The 19,939-nt window shown below is 32.8% G+C and overlaps 2 protein-coding genes across 5 annotated transcripts; both read right to left on the bottom strand.

The window, feature by feature from the left end:
• Positions 1-4,157: 4,157 nt before the first annotated feature.
• Positions 4,158-8,480, bottom strand: LOC108482968 (phosphomethylpyrimidine synthase, chloroplastic). Of its 3 annotated transcripts, XR_001870985.2 has the most exons (7): positions 8,309-8,479; positions 7,009-7,318; positions 6,792-6,919; positions 5,723-6,549; positions 4,895-5,571; positions 4,668-4,773; positions 4,158-4,500 (listed from the first exon to the last, which is right to left on the bottom strand). XR_001870985.2 is itself a non-coding variant. In XM_017786099.2 (6 exons), the coding sequence occupies exons 2-5, from the start codon at positions 7,314-7,316 to the stop codon at positions 4,891-4,893; spliced, it is 1,944 nt and encodes a 647-aa protein (XP_017641588.1). In that variant the 5' UTR covers positions 7,317-7,318; positions 8,309-8,480; the 3' UTR covers positions 4,560-4,773; positions 4,884-4,890. The 3 variants fall into 3 exon arrangements, 2 of the variants coding, with proteins under 2 accessions (XP_017641588.1, XP_017641586.1); XM_017786099.2 differs by lacking the exon at positions 4,158-4,500 and having other exon boundaries at positions 4,560-4,773; positions 4,884-5,571; positions 8,309-8,480; XM_017786097.2 differs by lacking the exon at positions 4,158-4,500 and having other exon boundaries at positions 4,560-4,773; positions 8,309-8,478.
• A 2,241-nt stretch (positions 8,481-10,721) lies between these two features.
• LOC108482967 (ATP-dependent zinc metalloprotease FTSH 7, chloroplastic-like) lies at positions 10,722-17,008 on the bottom strand. 2 transcript variants are annotated; one of them, XM_017786096.2, is made up of 13 exons: positions 15,957-17,008; positions 15,449-15,514; positions 15,230-15,364; positions 15,056-15,121; positions 14,489-14,674; positions 14,310-14,396; positions 14,108-14,221; positions 13,865-13,989; positions 13,619-13,727; positions 12,996-13,121; positions 12,055-12,378; positions 11,829-11,952; positions 10,722-11,511 (listed from the first exon to the last, which is right to left on the bottom strand). In XM_017786096.2, exons 1-13 carry the CDS (start codon positions 16,821-16,823, stop codon positions 11,483-11,485), a joined length of 2,358 nt encoding a protein of 785 aa, XP_017641585.1. In that variant the 5' UTR covers positions 16,824-17,008; the 3' UTR covers positions 10,722-11,482. The 2 variants fall into 2 exon arrangements, with proteins under 2 accessions (XP_017641585.1, XP_017641584.1); XM_017786095.2 differs by having other exon boundaries at positions 10,722-11,388; positions 15,957-17,007.
• Between the last annotated feature and the right edge of the window lie 2,931 nt (positions 17,009-19,939).

The raw sequence follows: 19,939 nt of genomic DNA, 5'->3' as shown, positions 1-19,939 counted from the left end.
TCGTGAAGCTTGTTTAAGTCTATATATTGGTTTCTTTAGTTTACACACCATATGACATTTTCCTTCAACTAAAAATCTTGTAGGTTGGTCTACATAAACATCTTCCTCAACATCTCTATTTAGAAAGGTTATTTTCACATTTATTTGGTGTAACTCTAAGTTATAATGAGTTACCAATATCATATTACTTCTTAAAATCTATCTTAGAGACTAACAAGAAAGTCTCATTATAATCCATACCATCTTTTTGGATATAACCTATGCAACAAGCCTAGCTTCATATCGTTCGATATTGCCATTTGAGTCACCTTTGATTTTAAAAACCATTCACATCCAATTTGTTTTGGAGAAATTATTGAGTATGCTATTAGTGGAGTTTTTAAACTCCACAAGCAGAGTTAATAGGTTAACAAATGTATAGTAAAATATTTAAATATGTTTATATTTAATAAAAAAAGAGACGCGTGTCAATTTTTCAAGGCTGGTTATAAAATAAAAAAGTATGTTGCCACTATACTAAATATTAACCATTTGTTTTAAACTTTTTGACAATTTGACAATATCTCAAACTTTTATTTTGCTCCATAAATTTCATCGCATTTTTCAAGGCATCAAACTATTTTTTAAATTCATCACTATTTATGACTTGTAAAAAAACTAAATCCTTATTGATTCTAATATCAAAATCTGACTCTTATAAATAAATCATATAATCATAAGTAATACATGATTTTCTCTTTTTAAGAACTTCTTAATGGTATTTTTTGAAGTTCAATTTTATCAGATCTCGGTGAGCTAGTTTCCTCTACGAGTATTTCATTATTTAAATATCGTGCAACATTATTAGGACATTCTTTAATTGCTAGAACAATATTTGTGATAGTTGTAGATAAACGAACATTTATATGTGTAAAAATTTTTACTTAATTTATTGAATATCCACAACTTATTTTGAAGCATTTCCACTAATTACATCATTGTCAAGGAAACTGGTATTATTAGTTTTACGATCATTGTCAAGTATCCATCTATCATATGATAATTTAATTTTCTTTCGTGGACTATATATTTTTCTTTTCGCTTGACAACCTCAAACCTATAAATGTCTTAATCTAAGTTTCTTTCTATTACACAATTTAAAAAAGGTTTTAAGAACTGTTATATTAAAAACCTTATTTAATAGATATTGTCGATGCCATTTTTTTATTTGAAAAACGGGAGTCGACTTAAAACAAAAATGGAGTCGCCACCGATCTTTTTCGAGGTGTGATCGGATCACCTTGAATTGATTATTTTAATAAAACATTTTGATTTATTAAAACAATGATTTTGAGTCTACGAAATTCGAGAAAAAAGGGTTCGGGAGTCGGTTATGCACGAGGAAGGGTTAGCACCCTCGTAACGCCCAAAATTGGTACCAATTGATTAATTAATGTCCTATTGTCTAAAATTTAAAAAAAAAATATTTTGAAATACAATTTCTTTTAAAACATTTGAATAACTCAAATTGAACATTAAAATTCTCTTGTTTCGAAGGAATATAATATCACATCCAGCACGTTAGGACATGATTCTTTAAACCTTCGAAACCACGATCAATTCTTGATTTCCAAAAGCTCATACATTTGAAAATTACAAAAGGATATTCGATTATTTGGTCCAACGAAAAACCAAAACCCAACACGTTAGGGCACGATTTCTCGGATTTCTAAACGTAGAACATTGCTTTTATTTTTTTAGAAATCCTTATCTCGAGATACAAAATGTCATATTCAGTGAATTAGGACACAACACCTCGAATTCCTGAGAATAAGTTTTTATTTGAAACTTATGCGTTTTGATTGAAAAAGGGGTACTCAGTTACTTAGATTCAACGAGGGAAATTGGAACCCAGTAAGTTAGGGCACAATCTTCTCGAAGATGCCAAATACCGAGTATTGCCTTATTTTGAAAACTTTTGAATAAAATGATTTTAAAACTTAAACGATATTAAAACACAATCTTTTAAGCAAATAAAATGCGATGGAATAATAATGTACAATGCAAAGTAATAATTCATAAACAAAATGTTATAATAATGAATCACAAATAACAAATAAATACAAAGTAAGAAAATCTAAAATAAAATATAAAACAATTCTAAGCAAATGATACATAAAAAGAATTTAAAATGGATGTTATAAAAGCGATCTAAAGTATATAAAATAATTTAAAAAAATTGGTATCCATTCAAGATAAAATAATATACAAAACTCTTTAAAAATAATATATAAACAATTCAAAATATATAATGTGTAAAAAAGTTTGAAATACATAATATATAAAAATATTAAAGTAAGTAATGTATAAAAATTTGAAATGAGCGTTATATAAAAAGTTAAAATACATAATAATAAAAAATATAAAATAAATAAATAAATAAATAGAATGTTAATAACAAAAGTAAAAAACATATATAAGAAAAATAATAATGAAAATAATATTAGTATATAAATAGAGATAAAAATATAATAAATAGAAATATAATAATAGTAGAAATATAAATAGATAAATAATAATAGTATTAGAATAAAAAATATAAATAGAAACATAATAATAATAGCAATAATATATTAAATTAGTTAATTTGATAATAAAATAGCTAAAATAAAAAAGATTAAATCGAACCTTAAAGCAAAATTTTGGGGCAAATCAAAAATAAATAAAAGGAAATGGACCAATTTGAACATGCGAATAACAACGAAGGACCAAAAGGGGAATAATCCCCACCCTCCAAAACGTACAGCTTCAAGGAGGACCAAAATGCAGTCAAAACAAATTTTAGGGCCAAAGAAAAATTGAAAACTTAATTGCAGAACAATAAAAAAAATGGAAGGGCTAAAAGCAATTAGACGAATTTAGAAAAAACGAAGAAATTGAAATGAAAAGGACAAAATTCCCACGTGATTGAAAGAGAAAAGAAAATAATTCAATTACAATGGAAATAAGAAAAGAGAGAATAATCCAATTCCATATTGAACTAGGAATACAAAAATCTTCCCCTTTCAAAGAACAAAATACCCCTATTTATATACATGGGTTTACTAAAAATAGTCTAAATAATTTAAAAATAAAATAAAATAAAATAAAAACAAAAAAGAAAATCATATCTTCCTATTTTTAGCCTTTTACCAAGTCAACAAATTTTGAACTCCTTGGCTTTCTCTATCTTTTTTATTTGGCCACAATTGTCTTTCAATTGACCCTTTTTGGCTCGTTTTCGACCGATTGCATCTTTTGGCTTTATTTATTCGGTTACTATTTTTTGGGGGTCAGGCCAAAATTAGCCTATTACAGATATATAACAATTTTTAATGCATGCATCTACAATAATATAAATAATAAAAGTTTGCTCATCATATTTCTAACCATACCAATTAAAATTCGATTATGTCTATAATTTATTCATACATGCATACATACATCATATCTTTACAGCCTTATCATAATCTATATATCTATTAATTCTATTTCTTTGAATATTTCTCTGAACTCTCCATTCACCAAAAAGAAAAAGAGAAGTTTTTTGGAACCAAAGGTTATATTTGAAATCTGATGAAAACTCTAATATATGTTGTATCTTATGGAGGAATACATTGAAATCTAATTACTCGTAAATATAAGGCAAATGAGCAAAGCATCAATTGCAGTAGATGCATTCAAACTACATCAAGTAGTTGAAACAAAAAATCAGAAGTCAATCAAGATATAGTAATTGCACTTCAAATACAAGGTATATTTTATAGGCTCAGCTACGGGAGTTGAGTATGGTGATTTTGATGTTGGTTCAGGGGTAGGATCAGATTGACCGATGGGGATTGATGATAGTGGTGGAATGGTGATGCAACAGTGAGTCGAGAGATGGTAATTGTAAGACTGGATTTTGGGTTAGCTCTACGTTGAAGATGAAAACATTTTCAAAGTCCAGTGATCAAAATGTAATTTACTACAAATTTAATAACACTTGTTGGTAGTTTTCGTTAAAGTAACAATCTGAAATTTTTATTAAAATTGACTTTAAAAATTCAATTGATATGTAAATTTTATTACTGATTGATAATGATCAATTAAATTTTCACATAGCTCTATCCGAATAATAATAAAGAAAATCGAAGCCATGAAAATAAACAAACTTTATTATCATTTTAGACTTAATAATATTATAAAGATAAGGGATCAAATTATGTCAAATTAAAATATAACATTAAATCTTCGATTTACTAAAACCATGATCGATAAGGCAAATACCGGAGTGAGTTAGGCCATAGAGCGGCCTTATCTGCCCTGGAGGATGAGGTAGCCCAAACCATCGATTGGACATAGGAGCTCCATCCCTGTTCAAGCAACAGCAACAAAAATGCACACTCCCTACGCAGGAATTATCCTGATCAGGTTCAAAGGGACTTTCTCAGCCTCATTCTGCCAAAATGCCAAAGAGCTAAATGGCAGATACAGGCACCCCTGGTGCGTTTTTATGTCAATACCAACATCGATAACATAATTTACAATGGACATGGAAATTGTGGGGGAAACCCTTTTTTATTAATTGAGACTCACAACAGACAAAGCAGAACAATATACAGATGTCTCAAGAGGGTATTATTCTACATACTAAACTGGTAACTCACCTAAAGCATTATAGTAAACAGACTGCATGTATAGCTATTATTATAGAGCTAGTGATGCATCAGGGGTCCGAGAAATTCTGAAGCATTTCCTCTTATTCATGTAAGCCTGCAAGGAAATCCCGATAAGACAAACTACGTGAGGGAAGAAGACAACCTTTAATTTCCTTGCCATTATTCCTTTGAGAATTTCAAAAATAATAAATTAAAACACCGTACTTTACTTTCACCTGTCAGAAGAGTTCACATAACTGGCGGGCAGGTAGATTTCCCCACCAACTTCACCATGTTGTTCACCGCTAACTGTTTTCTCAGCAGCCAGGAATTCAGCACTCATAGCATCCATCCCATGTTGCATAGCTTCCTCGGGGTTCCCGTAACCATGCTCCTCAGCGTACTTTCGAACATCCTCTGTTATCTTCATTGAGCAAAACTTCGGTCCACACATGGAGCAAAAGTGAGCCACTTTGGCACCTTCGGATGGCAGGGTTTCGTCATGGAAGGACATGGCAGTCATGGGGTCCAGTGACAATGCAAACTGGTCCATCCATCGGAACTCAAATCTAGCCTTGCTTAATGTATCATCCCACGCCTGAGCATGAGGATGACCCTTGGCTAAATCAGCAGCATGGGCAGCTATCTTATAAGCTATTACACCAGCCTTTACATCATCTCTGTTTGGCAACCCAAGGTGCTCCTTTGGAGTTACATAACACAGAAGTGCTGTGCCAAGAGCCCCAATATTGGCTGCACCAATTGCAGAAGTGATATGATCATATCCAGGAGCAATATCAGTTGTCAAAGGACCAAGGGTATAGAAAGGTGCTTCATTGCACCACTCAAGCTGCTTTTGCATATTTTCTGGAATTTTGTGCATTGGGATGTGTCCAGGTCCTTCATTCATTACCTGAAAAGCACCAAAAACAAAAAAATCATGTTGAAGTTATTAGATAATCAAAACCATGTAAAGCCAGTAATACGCTTCAAATTGAGCAGTACTTTAGAAACATTTTATGAACAGAATGCTAAAGGAGCACTTCCAAGGTGCATTGAGATACCTGTACATCCTTTTCCCAAGCCCTACGAGTCAGTTCCCCTTGGGTTAAAAGCTCAGCAAACTGTGCAGTGTCATTGGCATCATATATGGATCCAGGTCTTAGTCCATCCCCGATTGAAAGCGCCACATCATATTGGTTGCAGATATCAAGTATGTCATCCCAATGCTCATAAGCAAAATTCTCCTTATGGTACGCCAGGCACCATTTTGCATGAATAGATCCTCCTCGAGAAACTATTCCTGTCATCCGTTTTGCTGTTAAGGGAATGTACCGCAGCAGTACCCCAGCATGGATTGTGAAGTAATCTACACCCTGCTCAGCTTGCTCAATCAGGGTGTCCCTGAAGACTTCCCAACTAAGATCTTCAGCAATTCCATTGACTTTTTCAAGTGCTTGATAGATTGGCACGGTCCCAACAGGCACAGCAGAGTTACGTAGGATCCATTCACGGGTTTCATGAATGTGGCGCCCAGTTGAGAGATCCATAACAGTATCAGCACCCCACATTGTTGCCCATTGGACCTTGTAAACTTCCTCCTCAATTGAACTTGCAACGGCTGAGTTTCCAATATTTGCATTTACTTTGACCAAAAAGTTTCGTCCAACTATCATTGGTTCCAGCTCTAAGTGCTTTTTGTTGGAAGGAATGATCGCCCTCCCACGGGCAACCTCTGACCTAACAAATTCTGGGTCAAGCTTCTCACGAGTAGCACAATATAACATTTCCTCAGTAATGATTCCCTGCTTAGCATAGTACATCTGAGTGTATCTAGGTGCACCCAGTTTTTCCCGTCTGTCAACCCAGCCCTTGCGCAATTTAGGGAGTCCTGTTTAAAGATGTCAAGTACAAAACTTAGCATTTAACTTGACCATAAAACTATAACAATATCAAGAGATCCAATATATGAAAGGAACATAAAATAATCATAGTGGAGTAAAGACCCAAACAAACAATCAAAGATTTATCAAGAACATATAAGAGGGGAGTTGGCTAAGCAAAACAAAGTGAAGAAAAGCTAATGTCCTTCAAAAAGGAGCAAGAAGCTGAGAGCAAGGTTGAGCATCGTACCAATGCGTGGATTGATGTTTTGAGGACCACTGGTGTCATATGTGTCGAAGTTTGGCACATCTCCAGTCAAATGAACCCTTCGAAAGGGAACCTTGAGTACATGGCCAGATTCTTCATGAATAACCTCCCTGAAAGGTTCATCACGCATAAAAAATGTTTTCAAGCAAAAGGGAAAGAAAACAGAACCAACAAATTGCATATATATAACTAAATTAACCTGCATTCTTTTGAGCTCTTTGGGAAACATTCTTCAAATGATGGAAGTGGCATAAAATCAGGGGAAGCAGGATTTATGGTATGCTTCTTCTGTTTGCTTTTCTCTGAATTGGTTGTTGGAGGATCAAAAGTTAATGTGGCTTTAGGACCTGAACTCATAGAAGGGCATATTTCCTTCTTACAAGCATTTGAAACACGGCCAACCACATCAAAGCCGGGTAAGAAGGTCGTACAAGGAAACCTTGAAGGAGCAGAATGGTTGCCATTCTTGCATACAACTGATGTGAAGCTAGCATGCACCGATGCCATATCTGGATTGACCAAGCATGTCGTGAGTTATCAATAAATCATCACCACACAATCATCAAATGATTAACTATACATAAAACATCGAGAACAAACATAATTGATAAATGCAGGACGTGAAGGTCGAATTTGATTAGAAAAAAAGCAATTATCGTTGCCTACTCTTGAGAATAAAAATAACAAATTTGTATACATTAAATATACAAATAAATTAACTAATGGCATAAAAGATAAACCTAGAATGAAAAAGAAAAAATGCCGCGTTAATCAGCATTACCAGCAAGGACAGAAGGTCTATACTCTAGTATTTCAAACTTCATAAAGTTTTCATCAGATAAACAGAAGAATTCTAGTCTAGTTTCTAATAAATAATAATCTAAGGGACACCACGATGGACGTAAATGTGATTACATAGTTCTATGCATTTCAGTGAAAACCCTCGATCTACAATATATATGCAATATATATGTCTCCTGTTCAGTGTGCTGTGTATTCATATAAAATGCTAAAGAAAATGCATAATCTTGGATATTTTGCACAAGTAAACATTACTTTTCGTATAGGGCAAAATTTGAATTTCTTCAGAACTAAAATAGAAAGGCATTCAAGATTAATAAGCATAGAGCATATCCATTAAGATTTAAGAAGACTTCTCATACAAATCCAACCGCTGATTTTTAACTCACCATTATCACTTATAAATAATTAACTTACTATAATCGCACAAAACGTTACCAAAATTAAGAAGAAAAAACAACAACTTCCTTAGTGGTTCAGTGTATCTGATATAACAGGGCAGTACAAATAAAAAGAAAGAAAGAAAAACACGTAAAATTACAAGCCTATGTTTGAATTAAACCAGCATGCAGTGATCTAGAAAAAAAAGGAGAATAAAAAGAAAATGTGCTATTTATTTAGATTTAATTTAATTTTCTCACCAGCCAAACAAACAAAAGAAATTAAAAAAAAAAAAAGAGTGAAAAAAGAGGAGGAACCTGGAAGATCTTATCCCTATTAAGCGTCTCTAAAGTGGAGAGTGAGAGAGCTCTCGAATTGTAACTGAGCACTCGTCCTGCACAGCCTTCTTCCATTTATATTGGTAAAAGAGTGACAGAAACATTTTTTTCCCCTCTCAAAAATAATGAAAAAGCGCATGCTTACGTGGTGCATTTATTAGATATTTTCTATATACATTTTTAGAGTTAATTTCATTATATGTCCCTAAACTATAACTTATATTTTAAATTAATCCTCAAACTTTATATCATTCTAATTTAATTTTCAAAGCATCGATATCATATCAATTGCTTCCTTCCATCAGCCTAATTGTCAACATAGATATAAATATTAACTCAAATTTGACGAGAATCATATTTAAAACAAATATGTCAAATTCTAAATACATGTATGTTTATCATATAAACAGATTAGATATAATGTACTAAAAGAAAAAATATAATTTTCTTAAAATTTAATAATGATATTTTTTAACGCATTAAATTTATTATTAATGCATTTGGTATACGCATGTTTAAATTTTGATCTATATGTTTTAAATATTCTTCATATTAAATTCGAGTTGACATTTAACACCCAAATTTAATATTAGACTGATGAAAAGCATAATTGATACAATATTTGATACTTTGAGAATTCAAATAAAACACTTTAGCTACATTTGATAGGAGTATTATTTTTCTGCATGTTTACAAGTGAGTAATAAACTAATTTATTTGGTAAGATTTAATCATTTCCGTATCTTATTTTTAGTAAAGAAGAGGAAAAAATTTATTTATTTTGAAGAGGTTTTATTTTTTTTACGAAAGATTTTACTAATTTTTTATTTTTATATCTAAAATTGTACTGACTATTTTTTATGTATATAATATGTATATAATAAATAAGATTTTCCTCAAATTAAACCAAACATTTAAAATTTAAAATTCAATTCATTGGAATGTTTGTAAAAGACCTCAATCCCTACTCGTACTATTTTACGTTAATCTTGAATTAAATATTTTATTGTTGAATACAAGGATTGGGAATTAAAGGATGACATTGGGCCACCTGTTGCTTGAACTGTGGTCCAAATGAGAGAAAAGGTAAACAGGTCGAGTGGACTTCTTTGTTTGTTTCCCGAGGATGCGGACAAAAGAACGAAACTGTGATCTGAAAGCAACACTGATATTTTTGAGGGCCAAAATATCAAACCTCAACGGACTCATCACCCTTCATTCTTCTCAACTCCTCATGATGTAGGGCCAGCTTCGCCTATTGCTAAGATATGTTTGTGAAAAGTCCAATTTAAAAAGGACGGTTTTAATTTTAAGTTAAAATTTAAAATGAAAAATTAAAATGTCTAATGTTAAAATTTTAAAAATTAAATTAAATTAGATATTATTTAAATAATTTAACATAATTATACATAAAATATTTTTCAATAATTAATAAATTATTTGTAAATTTAATTAGACATGAAATAATTTAAAATTTTAAATATAATAATAAAATCATATTTAAATGATTTAATATGATGACACATGAAATATAAATTAATCCAAAATTTTATATACATTTTAAATAGTTAATAAAAACAAGATATTTTGATAATTTATACTTTAAAATGCAAAAGTCAAAAATATTGAAACCCCACCCTTAATTAGATGGCTTTTGCTTTCAGTTGGTAAAACGTCTAATTTAGGCTCTGTTTTAAAATGCGTTTAAAAGATTCAATTAACTGGATATTAATATTTTCAATATTTTAACTCAGAATGCAAATAATTAGACAGACTTAAATAGAGAATAAATTCAATTGTTTTATTATTTCATTTAAGATTATATTATATTTTATTAAACAATTTAATTATATTAAATATTTAATTTTAACATATTTTATAAAACTTTTCAATTATCAAACATAATCTTATACTCCCTAATGCTTTCCTATGTAAAAATCTAAAATAAATCAATTAAGAACATTTGGATAAACATAAATAGATTTTTAATTTTGATTCACACCGATTTAACCTGATTTAACACTAAAAGGCAACAAACCAAAACAATCGTAACTCAAAATGGTCCGAACAATTAACCCAAAAGAACCAACATGAACTAAAATAACCCAAACTTGAAAGAATCAAACCTGAAATCACTTAAACTCTAAATTAGACCAAACCAAAATGATTTGATAATTTAACAATACCCAAAATCAACCTGACCTGCTGAATTGACAGATATAATATAAGATAAATTATTAAATGTATCAAAATCCTAAATACAAAACATGAGGGTTGGGCATATCATATTAGTTTTGTTAATTATACTGTTTTTATATTTTTATTTGATGTGTCATGTTCTCGGACGAAGGAAATTACACTTCTGGTTTCATGTCAATGCTCAAAAATAATGTTTAGTTCCATTTTGGGAAACTATTATTAACAGCATGTATTTTCTACAGCATACTATATGTACAATGTTCTTCTGAAGACACATTTTTTAACCCAACATTATTATGTGCAATAATCTTATATTATATTTCACATAATAATTATGTGTACAACTCAATTACTGTTAAAACTCCACCCGTTATGACTGATAAAAATAATAGCCAATGTACAACAGAACAGACGGAGACCAACCTGAACTTATCACCATAATATCAAGAACGGGAAGACAAGCTTGAAGGATTTTTCGGGAAATAAATATTCAGCTTCACCATTTCCTTCTCTATGTTTCCTCTGGTAAGTGTAGTGAGAATAAAATAATGAGAAGACTTCGTAGTGTTAATACTAAAGCCAGGACTCACCTTGCTGAAATATGCAAAAAAAAAAAGCGCAAGGGAGCTTTGATGCCGGTAGCCACAGCATGGTCATTGACAAGGTGCAAAGAAAGATATAGTCGGTTGGTTCAATGCAATGCTCAATGTTGACAAGCAATGAGCAAAACACTTATCCAGAGCCCGCTTGAACCGGCAGAAGAGACTCTTGCTTGCCTTCAACGAAGATGATTAGTTCCTTTGGTGCAACAACCAATTTCAACCATTTTTGTAGCTCTTCACCTTCTACTTTCTCATTTTCTGAATAAAGCGAAGCATTAGACCATAGTATGAAGTAAAGAGTGATCTCCTTTCCCCTTTTTAAAGATGCAGAATATTGACTTCACAACAAAAATTAACCCGTTTGAAGAGTGTGAATGTTATCTACACTAGGATATAAACTACATCAGTACTAAGATAATTTAAACAAAACAATGGTGAATAGCATTAAAGAACTGACAAGTAGAACTGAAGAGTTCATCAGGGAAATTGTCAAAATAGCAATACATATTTCATCAAACAGCAAACAAGTAGGGAAAGTCGGCTATCGGAATCATCTACCTATTAGATCCCTTGCAAGTTTTCATTAGATTTTATTTTCTGAAAAACACCTCAAGTTCATAACTTATAGCAAAGAATGAAAAAACGAATTGGATGATCAGGAATTTTGACATACAAAACAGGTAGCAAAAACAGATTACCTTCCAGGTGAGCACCAAGCCCTTCCAAAACAGTTGGATTAGCACGTACAACAGAAAGGGCTACTTCATGGGCAGACTGTAGTAATGCCTTCACCTCTCCTTGGACAAGATCAACTAGATGTCCCTGCAAGTTCCGTTTTGGATCAGTCTTCATTACAGACACTGTAGGAATTGGAAACAAAAAAGATCAACTGAACTTTAATGAAAAAGAGTATAAAAAAGGGACCTGATCTCGTCCCCAAGGAACTCCACCCCCGGATTCATCCATGCCTCCACCAGAAACCGTAGCTAAAGAGAGAGGCCCTATAGTCTGATTAAGACCATATTCAGCTACTGCCTTGAATGCCATGTCTGTCGCCCGCCTAATATCATCAAGTGCACCAGTAGAAACACGACCTGAATAGATAACTTCCTCTGCAGCACGTCCACCAAGAAGAGTAACCAAACGGCCACGTAACTCATCAATGAAGAGTAAATATCTGTCCTCATTGGTAGGAGGAATATAAGTAAAGCCCAATGCTCCTCCAGATCTTGGCAGTATGCTCAGTTTCTGCAGACAAAAAGGGTTGACTAGTTACCATATTATCCATTTCATGTGAACAAAGCCGCAGGGATAATTTAAGCCCATTGTGACAACTATTGAACAACCCAACCTTAATAAGTTAAACATTATTGTTCTTAATTCCATGTATAACCAAAGATCAAGTGGACCTCCCACTTGTACCAAACAAGATTAAAAATTTTGTATAACAAGTAAAGAAATCTAATTCTCCAATTTCAGTCTAATTTTCAAAATGTTGCTTGAAAATTTGAAAATAGTATACTACTGTTTATGAGGTCAGCGTTGTACTCTAGGTCTTGTCAGACCTCCCCAACTCCCAAGTACCAAAAGAGAAACAAACAATTAGGAAGGTCAATGGCTAAGAAGCCAATTATCTTCTTAACAAGGAAGATAGAAATTATTGCCCTGGGACCGTCTCTGGTACATGACGTGAACAGTACACACTCCTAAACTACACAGCACAAGCTCAGAACTTAAGATTCCATTCAAATTTCATATATTTTCTTTTATCATTTTCAAATTTCAAATTGAGTTAACAAGAACAAACAAAGAAAAAAAAAAAAAAGAGAGAGAGAGAGATTAAGTAAATTATTGCCATTGTTTACCTCAACACGTGGCTGTCCATGAAGAAGGTTTGCAACAGCTGTACCTACTACTGCATGGCCAGCTTCATGCCTTGCAACCACAGCCTTCTCACATCCCTTCAATTTGGCAGTTTTCTTCTCTATGCCCTATGAAATATTTTTCGTCACTCAATTTCAGTTTAGTATTTTCTCATAATTCCTTAGTAAAATTACACATCTTGTGAGACAAATGTCTAAGAGGAACTATGTAAATCACAGTAGATTGGAGAATATCCTTTATCCCTAAGGATAGTCTCATTAGAAAGTGCAAAAAGCAATATAAAAGGATTGCACAAAAACTCCATTTTTTTTATTTTTTTTTTGCCCTCAAATATCTGTGTTTTGTGATAAAGTAATTCAAAACATGAATGGTACAAAGTAAAACCAAGAATCAAAGCCAATAACTAGACTGAGAAGATTGCATAGCATCATTGGCTATGGGAGTAATAATTAAAATTAACTTTCAAGGCAAGGGAAAATGTGAAGAAAAATGTTTAAAAACATTGGAGATGGAAACAGCTGAAACCAATGGATGTAATATAAGGAGTCACAATAGAAAACTGTAACAAATAAACAAAACAATGATCAAAGAGAGAGAGACTTACAGCTATTGATCGTTCTACTGCCTGAATGAAATCAATCCTCTCTACAACAACTTTATTATTTCTTCCAGCGAGTAAGGCTGCTTCATTTACCAGATTTGCAAGATCAGCCCTGCGAAATGAAAAAAAGAAAATTCATTAAGTCATCCCCACATCATCAACAAGTAGAAATTTATGAAGAGGAAAGGAAGCTGAAGAGGAGATTGGGAAGCAGTGTACTTAAATATGACAATGTAAAAGAGAAAATACCCAGTAAAACCAGTAGTCATAGAGGCAATGTCACCAAGATCAACATCATCTCCAAGGGGAAGTTCCTTCTTGGAGGCATGCACTTTTATAATAGCTTCTCTTCCAATCCTGTCAGGAGTCTCTACCTGGAAACCATTCCAGACATAATCTCCATGAGATACGAGTTAAGCAAAAAGGAACTGGTTGATATGGCAGATTCCAACATTCTGCAAGTTCAATTGAAATATAGTGCATGATACAAACCATAACAATACGATCAAATCTCCCTGGTCGACGAAGGGCAGGATCCAAGACATCAGAACGGTTTGTAGCTCCAAGAACAATCACAGCGGAATTGCTGTCAAATCCATCCATCTCCTGCAATGTAGTTCAGAAATGTTAGCTTCAAAGGGGAACGGCCAAGAGGTCCACATGAGCAGAAAAACTATGATGCAGGGAACGTTACAGTGAGTAATTGGTTCAAAGTTTGCTCCCGTTCGTCATTGCTAACAATGCGAAATTTACCATCGCGACTTTTAGCCACGGCATCTATCTGTGTGCAAGGAAAGGTGTTACAAAACTCTACTGTACAAAAAAGAGGTTAAACATATTGTTCCAACAAAATTATAATGCTCACAGGCTGACCTCATCAATAAAAATTATTGATGGTGCCTCCTTCTTAGCTCGTGCAAAGAGATCTCTAACTCGTGATGCACCCATGCCAACATACAACTCTACAAACTCACTTGCAGAACAACTTATGAATGGAACTTCTGCCTCACCAGCCACAGCTTTTGCTAGAAGAGTCTTGCCTGTCCCAGGAAGACCCACCTGCATCACAAATAAAATCATAAATACTGACTATAGTTTTCAGAAAAGAGGTAACCATGCAAGGAAACCATCATATAACACTAGCATCTGAGAACTAAGTGGAGACAGTGAACACGCTGAATTCCATCTGAAACTTTGTGAACTTATCTTGACAAGAATGACAAGTAGAAAGCTTTAGAGGACCAAAAGCTTTTGATGAAGATATTCTAAGAGTAAGAGACAGATGTAGCAAACTTAATGCCAGAATTTTCAGATATTAATGAAGTTTTTCACATAGGCCCTGACTTCTTAGACCAAAAGCTTCTTCAACAGCATCAAATATAGTTTCAGCTAATTTTTTCAGAAAGCCCATCATGCTTAATGTCCCTAGTATCAACTCACCAGGAGAACTCCTCGTGGAGGACGAGCACCAAGCCGTATATACCTGTCTGGATTCCTAAGAAATTCCTGGGCAGTAAACATAAGAATATAAAGACAATACTAGAACTTCAAGGGAGCATTCACTGCAAATATCAATTACTGGTAGCATATTAAGTGGAATAATATTTAAAATACCACAATTTCTTCAAGTTCCTCCTTTGCCTCATCAACACCAGCCACATCAGCGAAAGTTATTGTTTCACCTTGTTCAGAGGCTTTTGAACCCCCAGAACTCCTTGTCTTGCGATTCCTAATCTGACCAGCTGTATGCTGCATATATGCATGATTCAAATCAGAACTATCAGTACTACAAAAACATTAATGTACTCAAAGAGCTTACAAGCAAATTCAAACCTGAGAAAAATTCACAGGGAACCGATGGAGAAGTCCCGCAAGACCAGCAACATAGAACAAAGCTATCTGCAAAAGAGAGGAAGTCAAATCAAAAAAATTCCACAGACGTATACAAACACGTGATTTAGAAAGAACCAAGTGAACGGAGTAACTGAAGGTATTCTTGTCCCAAATTATAACCAATCATAGTCCACCAACTACAACCTCTACATTCCTGCCACCCGAAGAGGAAATAGATTACCCAATAATAGAGGGCCCATCAGATCACTCTTTGAGATTCCTAGTCCAAAGAAGGCAAGAGAAGATCCTCTCCTCTCCTAGATTACGTACTTCAATCAGGCAGCCTACCACAAAAAAACTGCTACCCCCAACAAAACCATTACCATTCAACTGGTTAACTCATTAAGAACTCTAACAAAAGCTTCTTCTTTTTTTTTTTTTTAAAAAAACAGAAGCAATTAATCTAGTTTCATTCAAATCATGACAACAAACAAAAAACACAACTTACCAATGCAGAGTTGAAGAATCCACCAGATCGCTTATCGGGAGACCCGAACTCCACATCGTTTTCCAGCATCTTCTCATATGGAGTCTTAATATCACTAGGCCGAGTTGTTGTATATACAATTCGCTTTGTAGGCGCCACACTCCTCAACAAGGACTCCGACTCCTGAAACTTACCAATTTCACTCTCTTGAACGCTCCCTTCGTTCTTCAGTTTGAACATTACATGAACTCCATCAACCTCCACCTTTTGAACCTGATTACTATTAATCTTATTCAAAAACTCGCTGTAAGGAACGCTGACAAAAGTCGTCGGGATCCTAGGCTCGGACCCGGGCAACGGAATCCCGGGTCGGAGCAGTCGCATAACGAACATAACAACACCCAACTGTAAAAGCAAAACACCAATTTCTTGAGCTTGAACTATCGGTTGCCACTGCCATTTCTTTCCTTTGGACCTCCACAACCCGCTTCTTCCACCCTTTTCTCCTCTCTGATTGGTCGAACCCCCCGAATTTGACGGACTCTGTTTCTGCGTCACTCCTTGCCCACCTTCGCTTTCATTTTTCTCGCCGGAGCTCGCCTTCGAATCGCTGCTGTCCGTACAATTAGCCAAAATTTTGCTCTCTTTGAACCTTAATTTACCTCTTCCGTAAAGATTTAATCTCTCGTGGTTTCCCACAACGGCGACGTTCTTTAGGGTGGAAGTGATAGAATTGGGGAAGAAACGGTTCGTTTTTTGTTGCAAAACCCTAAACCGAATGGCTTTGAAGTTTAATCCATGTAGATAAAGAAGATTAGAGTAAGAATTTGTGCTGAATTTACCGTGGAATGTTATCGTCGCCGGTCGTAGAAATTCAGTAGATAACATTGCCGGAAACCTAAAAAAATCAGGAATAATCTTTTTTTCAAAATATAAATTAAAAATAGATGATTTATATGTTCGTTTTAGTTAGCGTTTTTTATCTGCAAAAATTCGTAGAGATAGAGACACGATAATAGAGCATTAGCGAAAGATATTATTATGGGAGAATTTGAGCCGTTGGATTAGAGAAAAATCATTGAGTCTTCGTTTCATCAGGAGCAAAAGGGACAAAGATTAGGGGATTAACTGCACCAAACGTCCTTAAATTACTATCCAAATTTTAAATTTGTCCTTGAATTTTAAAATCCTTTATTTGTGATCTTGAAGTATTAATATTATAACAATCATGTCTTTTAGTTAATATACACATCAATTTTGGCATTAAATTCCAATATGAATATGACTATATCATATTTAAAATAGGTAAATCAAATTATAAATATATTTAGAAAATTTTATTTGATAATTTTAAAAATAAATGCATAGTCTTCTTAAATTTTATTAACATGTGTGCATCCAATGCATTGACAATTTTGATTAAATGTGATAGGTACATAATTTTTCAATTCGATCCATATGTTTTAAGATACTCTATGTCGAAGCTGAATTAGTATTTAATTAATGGTTAGGCTAAAAAAAAGCTTTGATTATACAATACTTATCCTTTAAAGACTCAATTAGAATATTTTGAAATTTAAAGATCAATTTAGATTTTGAGCAATAGTTTGAGGATATTTGATGGAATTAACCCTTGGCGTTTGGAGGATTACATAGAAGTTTGTGACGTGTGATTAAGATTGAGCGGCGACCACATGTTTGGAACTGATTGGTAGCCACATGCTTGGTTACATTAGGGCCTTAGCTTTGGATTTTTTACGTTTTTATGGGCTTTAATTTGGGCTATTTTGTCTTGCCCAAATAATGGGCTATTTTGCGTGCATCCTTTTACGAGTAATTTGTAATTTTTTTTAAGATTTTCAGGTGATTTTTTTTCTTTTTTGAAATATCTTATATCTATTTTCTTGATACAATACTTAGAACTATTAATATTCTCTCCTCAATTCATAAATAGAAGGATAATATACTTCAGCGCAATCTAACCCACGTCCTCTTATTTTGACAACAATGCTCATACCAATCGAGTTAAAACGCAATTGACTTCATATGGGTTTTAATTGTATAGTCGAATAATAATATTAAAATGAATTCAAGTAGAGGGCACTTAAGTAAGGTATTAGACACAATTGTGTTGTATTAGTTGTAAACCTTCTTTGTTAAAGAATGGTTTGTTTTACAGAAAATCATTTTTAAAAATAAATTTCTTTTTGAAAATGTTTTTATGTGCCACAATTTAATTATTAGTTAGTCGATGTGGATTGTCTCTTTCTCTTCTCAACACTAACTTTAGTAGATATAAGAGTAGATATGTTTTATCAGGATTAAATAGATCTAGAACAAATTCTTTATAAATAATACCATTGTTGATACAATGATTGTTTAAAGTATTAAAAGAGAGGGAAACAAAGTTAACATTTTTCTCATGACTTATATTTTTTTAAAGGGTAAATTTGTAAAGATGATTTTCATTCTCAAAGTAAATGATATATATATTATCGCAGATGTAATTTGACAATTCTTACATCAATATTATTGTTAGTGTAGAAGGACATGAGTTCGAGTATGTTGAAGTGCATTATCTTCCTATTTAAGGGTTGATGAGAGATTATGGATAGTTTTAGGTATTGTATAAAAAAATACAAATATGATAACAATCTATACTAAGATTAATATTAAAAACAATAATATTTTTAATTCATTAATTTTAATTAATAGAAATGTAAAAACAATCTAATTTAACAGGCACAAGATTCAATTTAACTTTTGCTTAGGTTCTGGATAGTTTTTTGGAACTATGGCGGCAATAATACATTTCGGTGTATTCAAAAATTTTCCAATTTTAAAAATTTTCGACTTCTCATTTTCTAATCAACAAAAATACATCCAAGTAAGAACCAATAATTAAATATCAAATTTTATAGATGTGAGTGAAAATAAATTTTAATATTAAAATTATATTTTAAAAACCAAAAGAAAAATAGCAACAATTGAGTTTTAGGCGAAATGAATACTTTTCCAAAAATTAGGTTTAAATCTTAAATACAGTATCTTTAGTTCATTTATGTAAACATTTAATATAGAAATAGTAAAAGATGAAAATACCATTATATTGTTATAAGAAAACGATAAAACAATAAATAAAAGTGAATGAAAATACAAGAGAATTTTTCTCTTTTTTTTTTTTATTTCACTCAGGTAAGGATTCTATTTATAATTTATAAGTAATTAACATTCAATGCAATACCATAAATGAAGCTTACTTAAGTGCTCCATTAATGCATATATTAAACATTGCATAATGAAGGGGAGGTTTTACCTCATAAATGATGGGGGGTTAGAATATGGACATTCACATTTATTTATAACACTCCTTCTTGGATGTCCACTAGAGAAAACAATGCCTCATTAAAACCTTTATTAGGAAAAACCATGTGGGATAAAAATCTACTGAAGGAAAAATAGTACACAATCTCTTATTACAAATTACCTTGTTAAAAACCTTTATCAGGAAAACCTAGTGGGACAAAACCTTGGTTAAAGGAAAAGAGTACAACATGTTTTAGACTCCCCTAATGACGACATCGCATTATATCTTTGAGTCGACGCATTTCAATCTTGTTTCGTAGTCTTTCAAATGTTGAAGTTGGCAATGCCTTGGTAAAAAGATCCGCTAAATTATCACTGAAATAAATTGTTGAACTTCTATGTCACACTTCTTCTCAATATCATGAGTGAAGAATAATTTTGGTGAAATATGTTTCGTTCTGTCACCTTTGATATAGCCACCCTTTAATTGAGCTATACATGCTGCATTATTTTCATATAAGATAGTTGGCATATTTTCCTGTAAAAGGAAAATTATATCTTCTGGATATGTTGGGTTAATAACCTTAGTTAAACACACTCTCGGCTTGCCTCATGCATTGCAATTATTTCAGCATGATTTGAAGAGGCAGCAGGTAATGTTTGCTTTGTTGAACGCCATGATATGGCAGTACCTCCAC

Source organism: Gossypium arboreum, chromosome 1 (genome assembly GCF_025698485.1).
Source record: "Gossypium arboreum isolate Shixiya-1 chromosome 1, ASM2569848v2, whole genome shotgun sequence".
NCBI classification, from domain to species: Eukaryota; Viridiplantae; Streptophyta; class Magnoliopsida; order Malvales; family Malvaceae; genus Gossypium; species Gossypium arboreum.
Note: the sequence above shows the minus strand (reverse complement) of the source record. Positions and strands in the feature narration are given on the sequence as shown.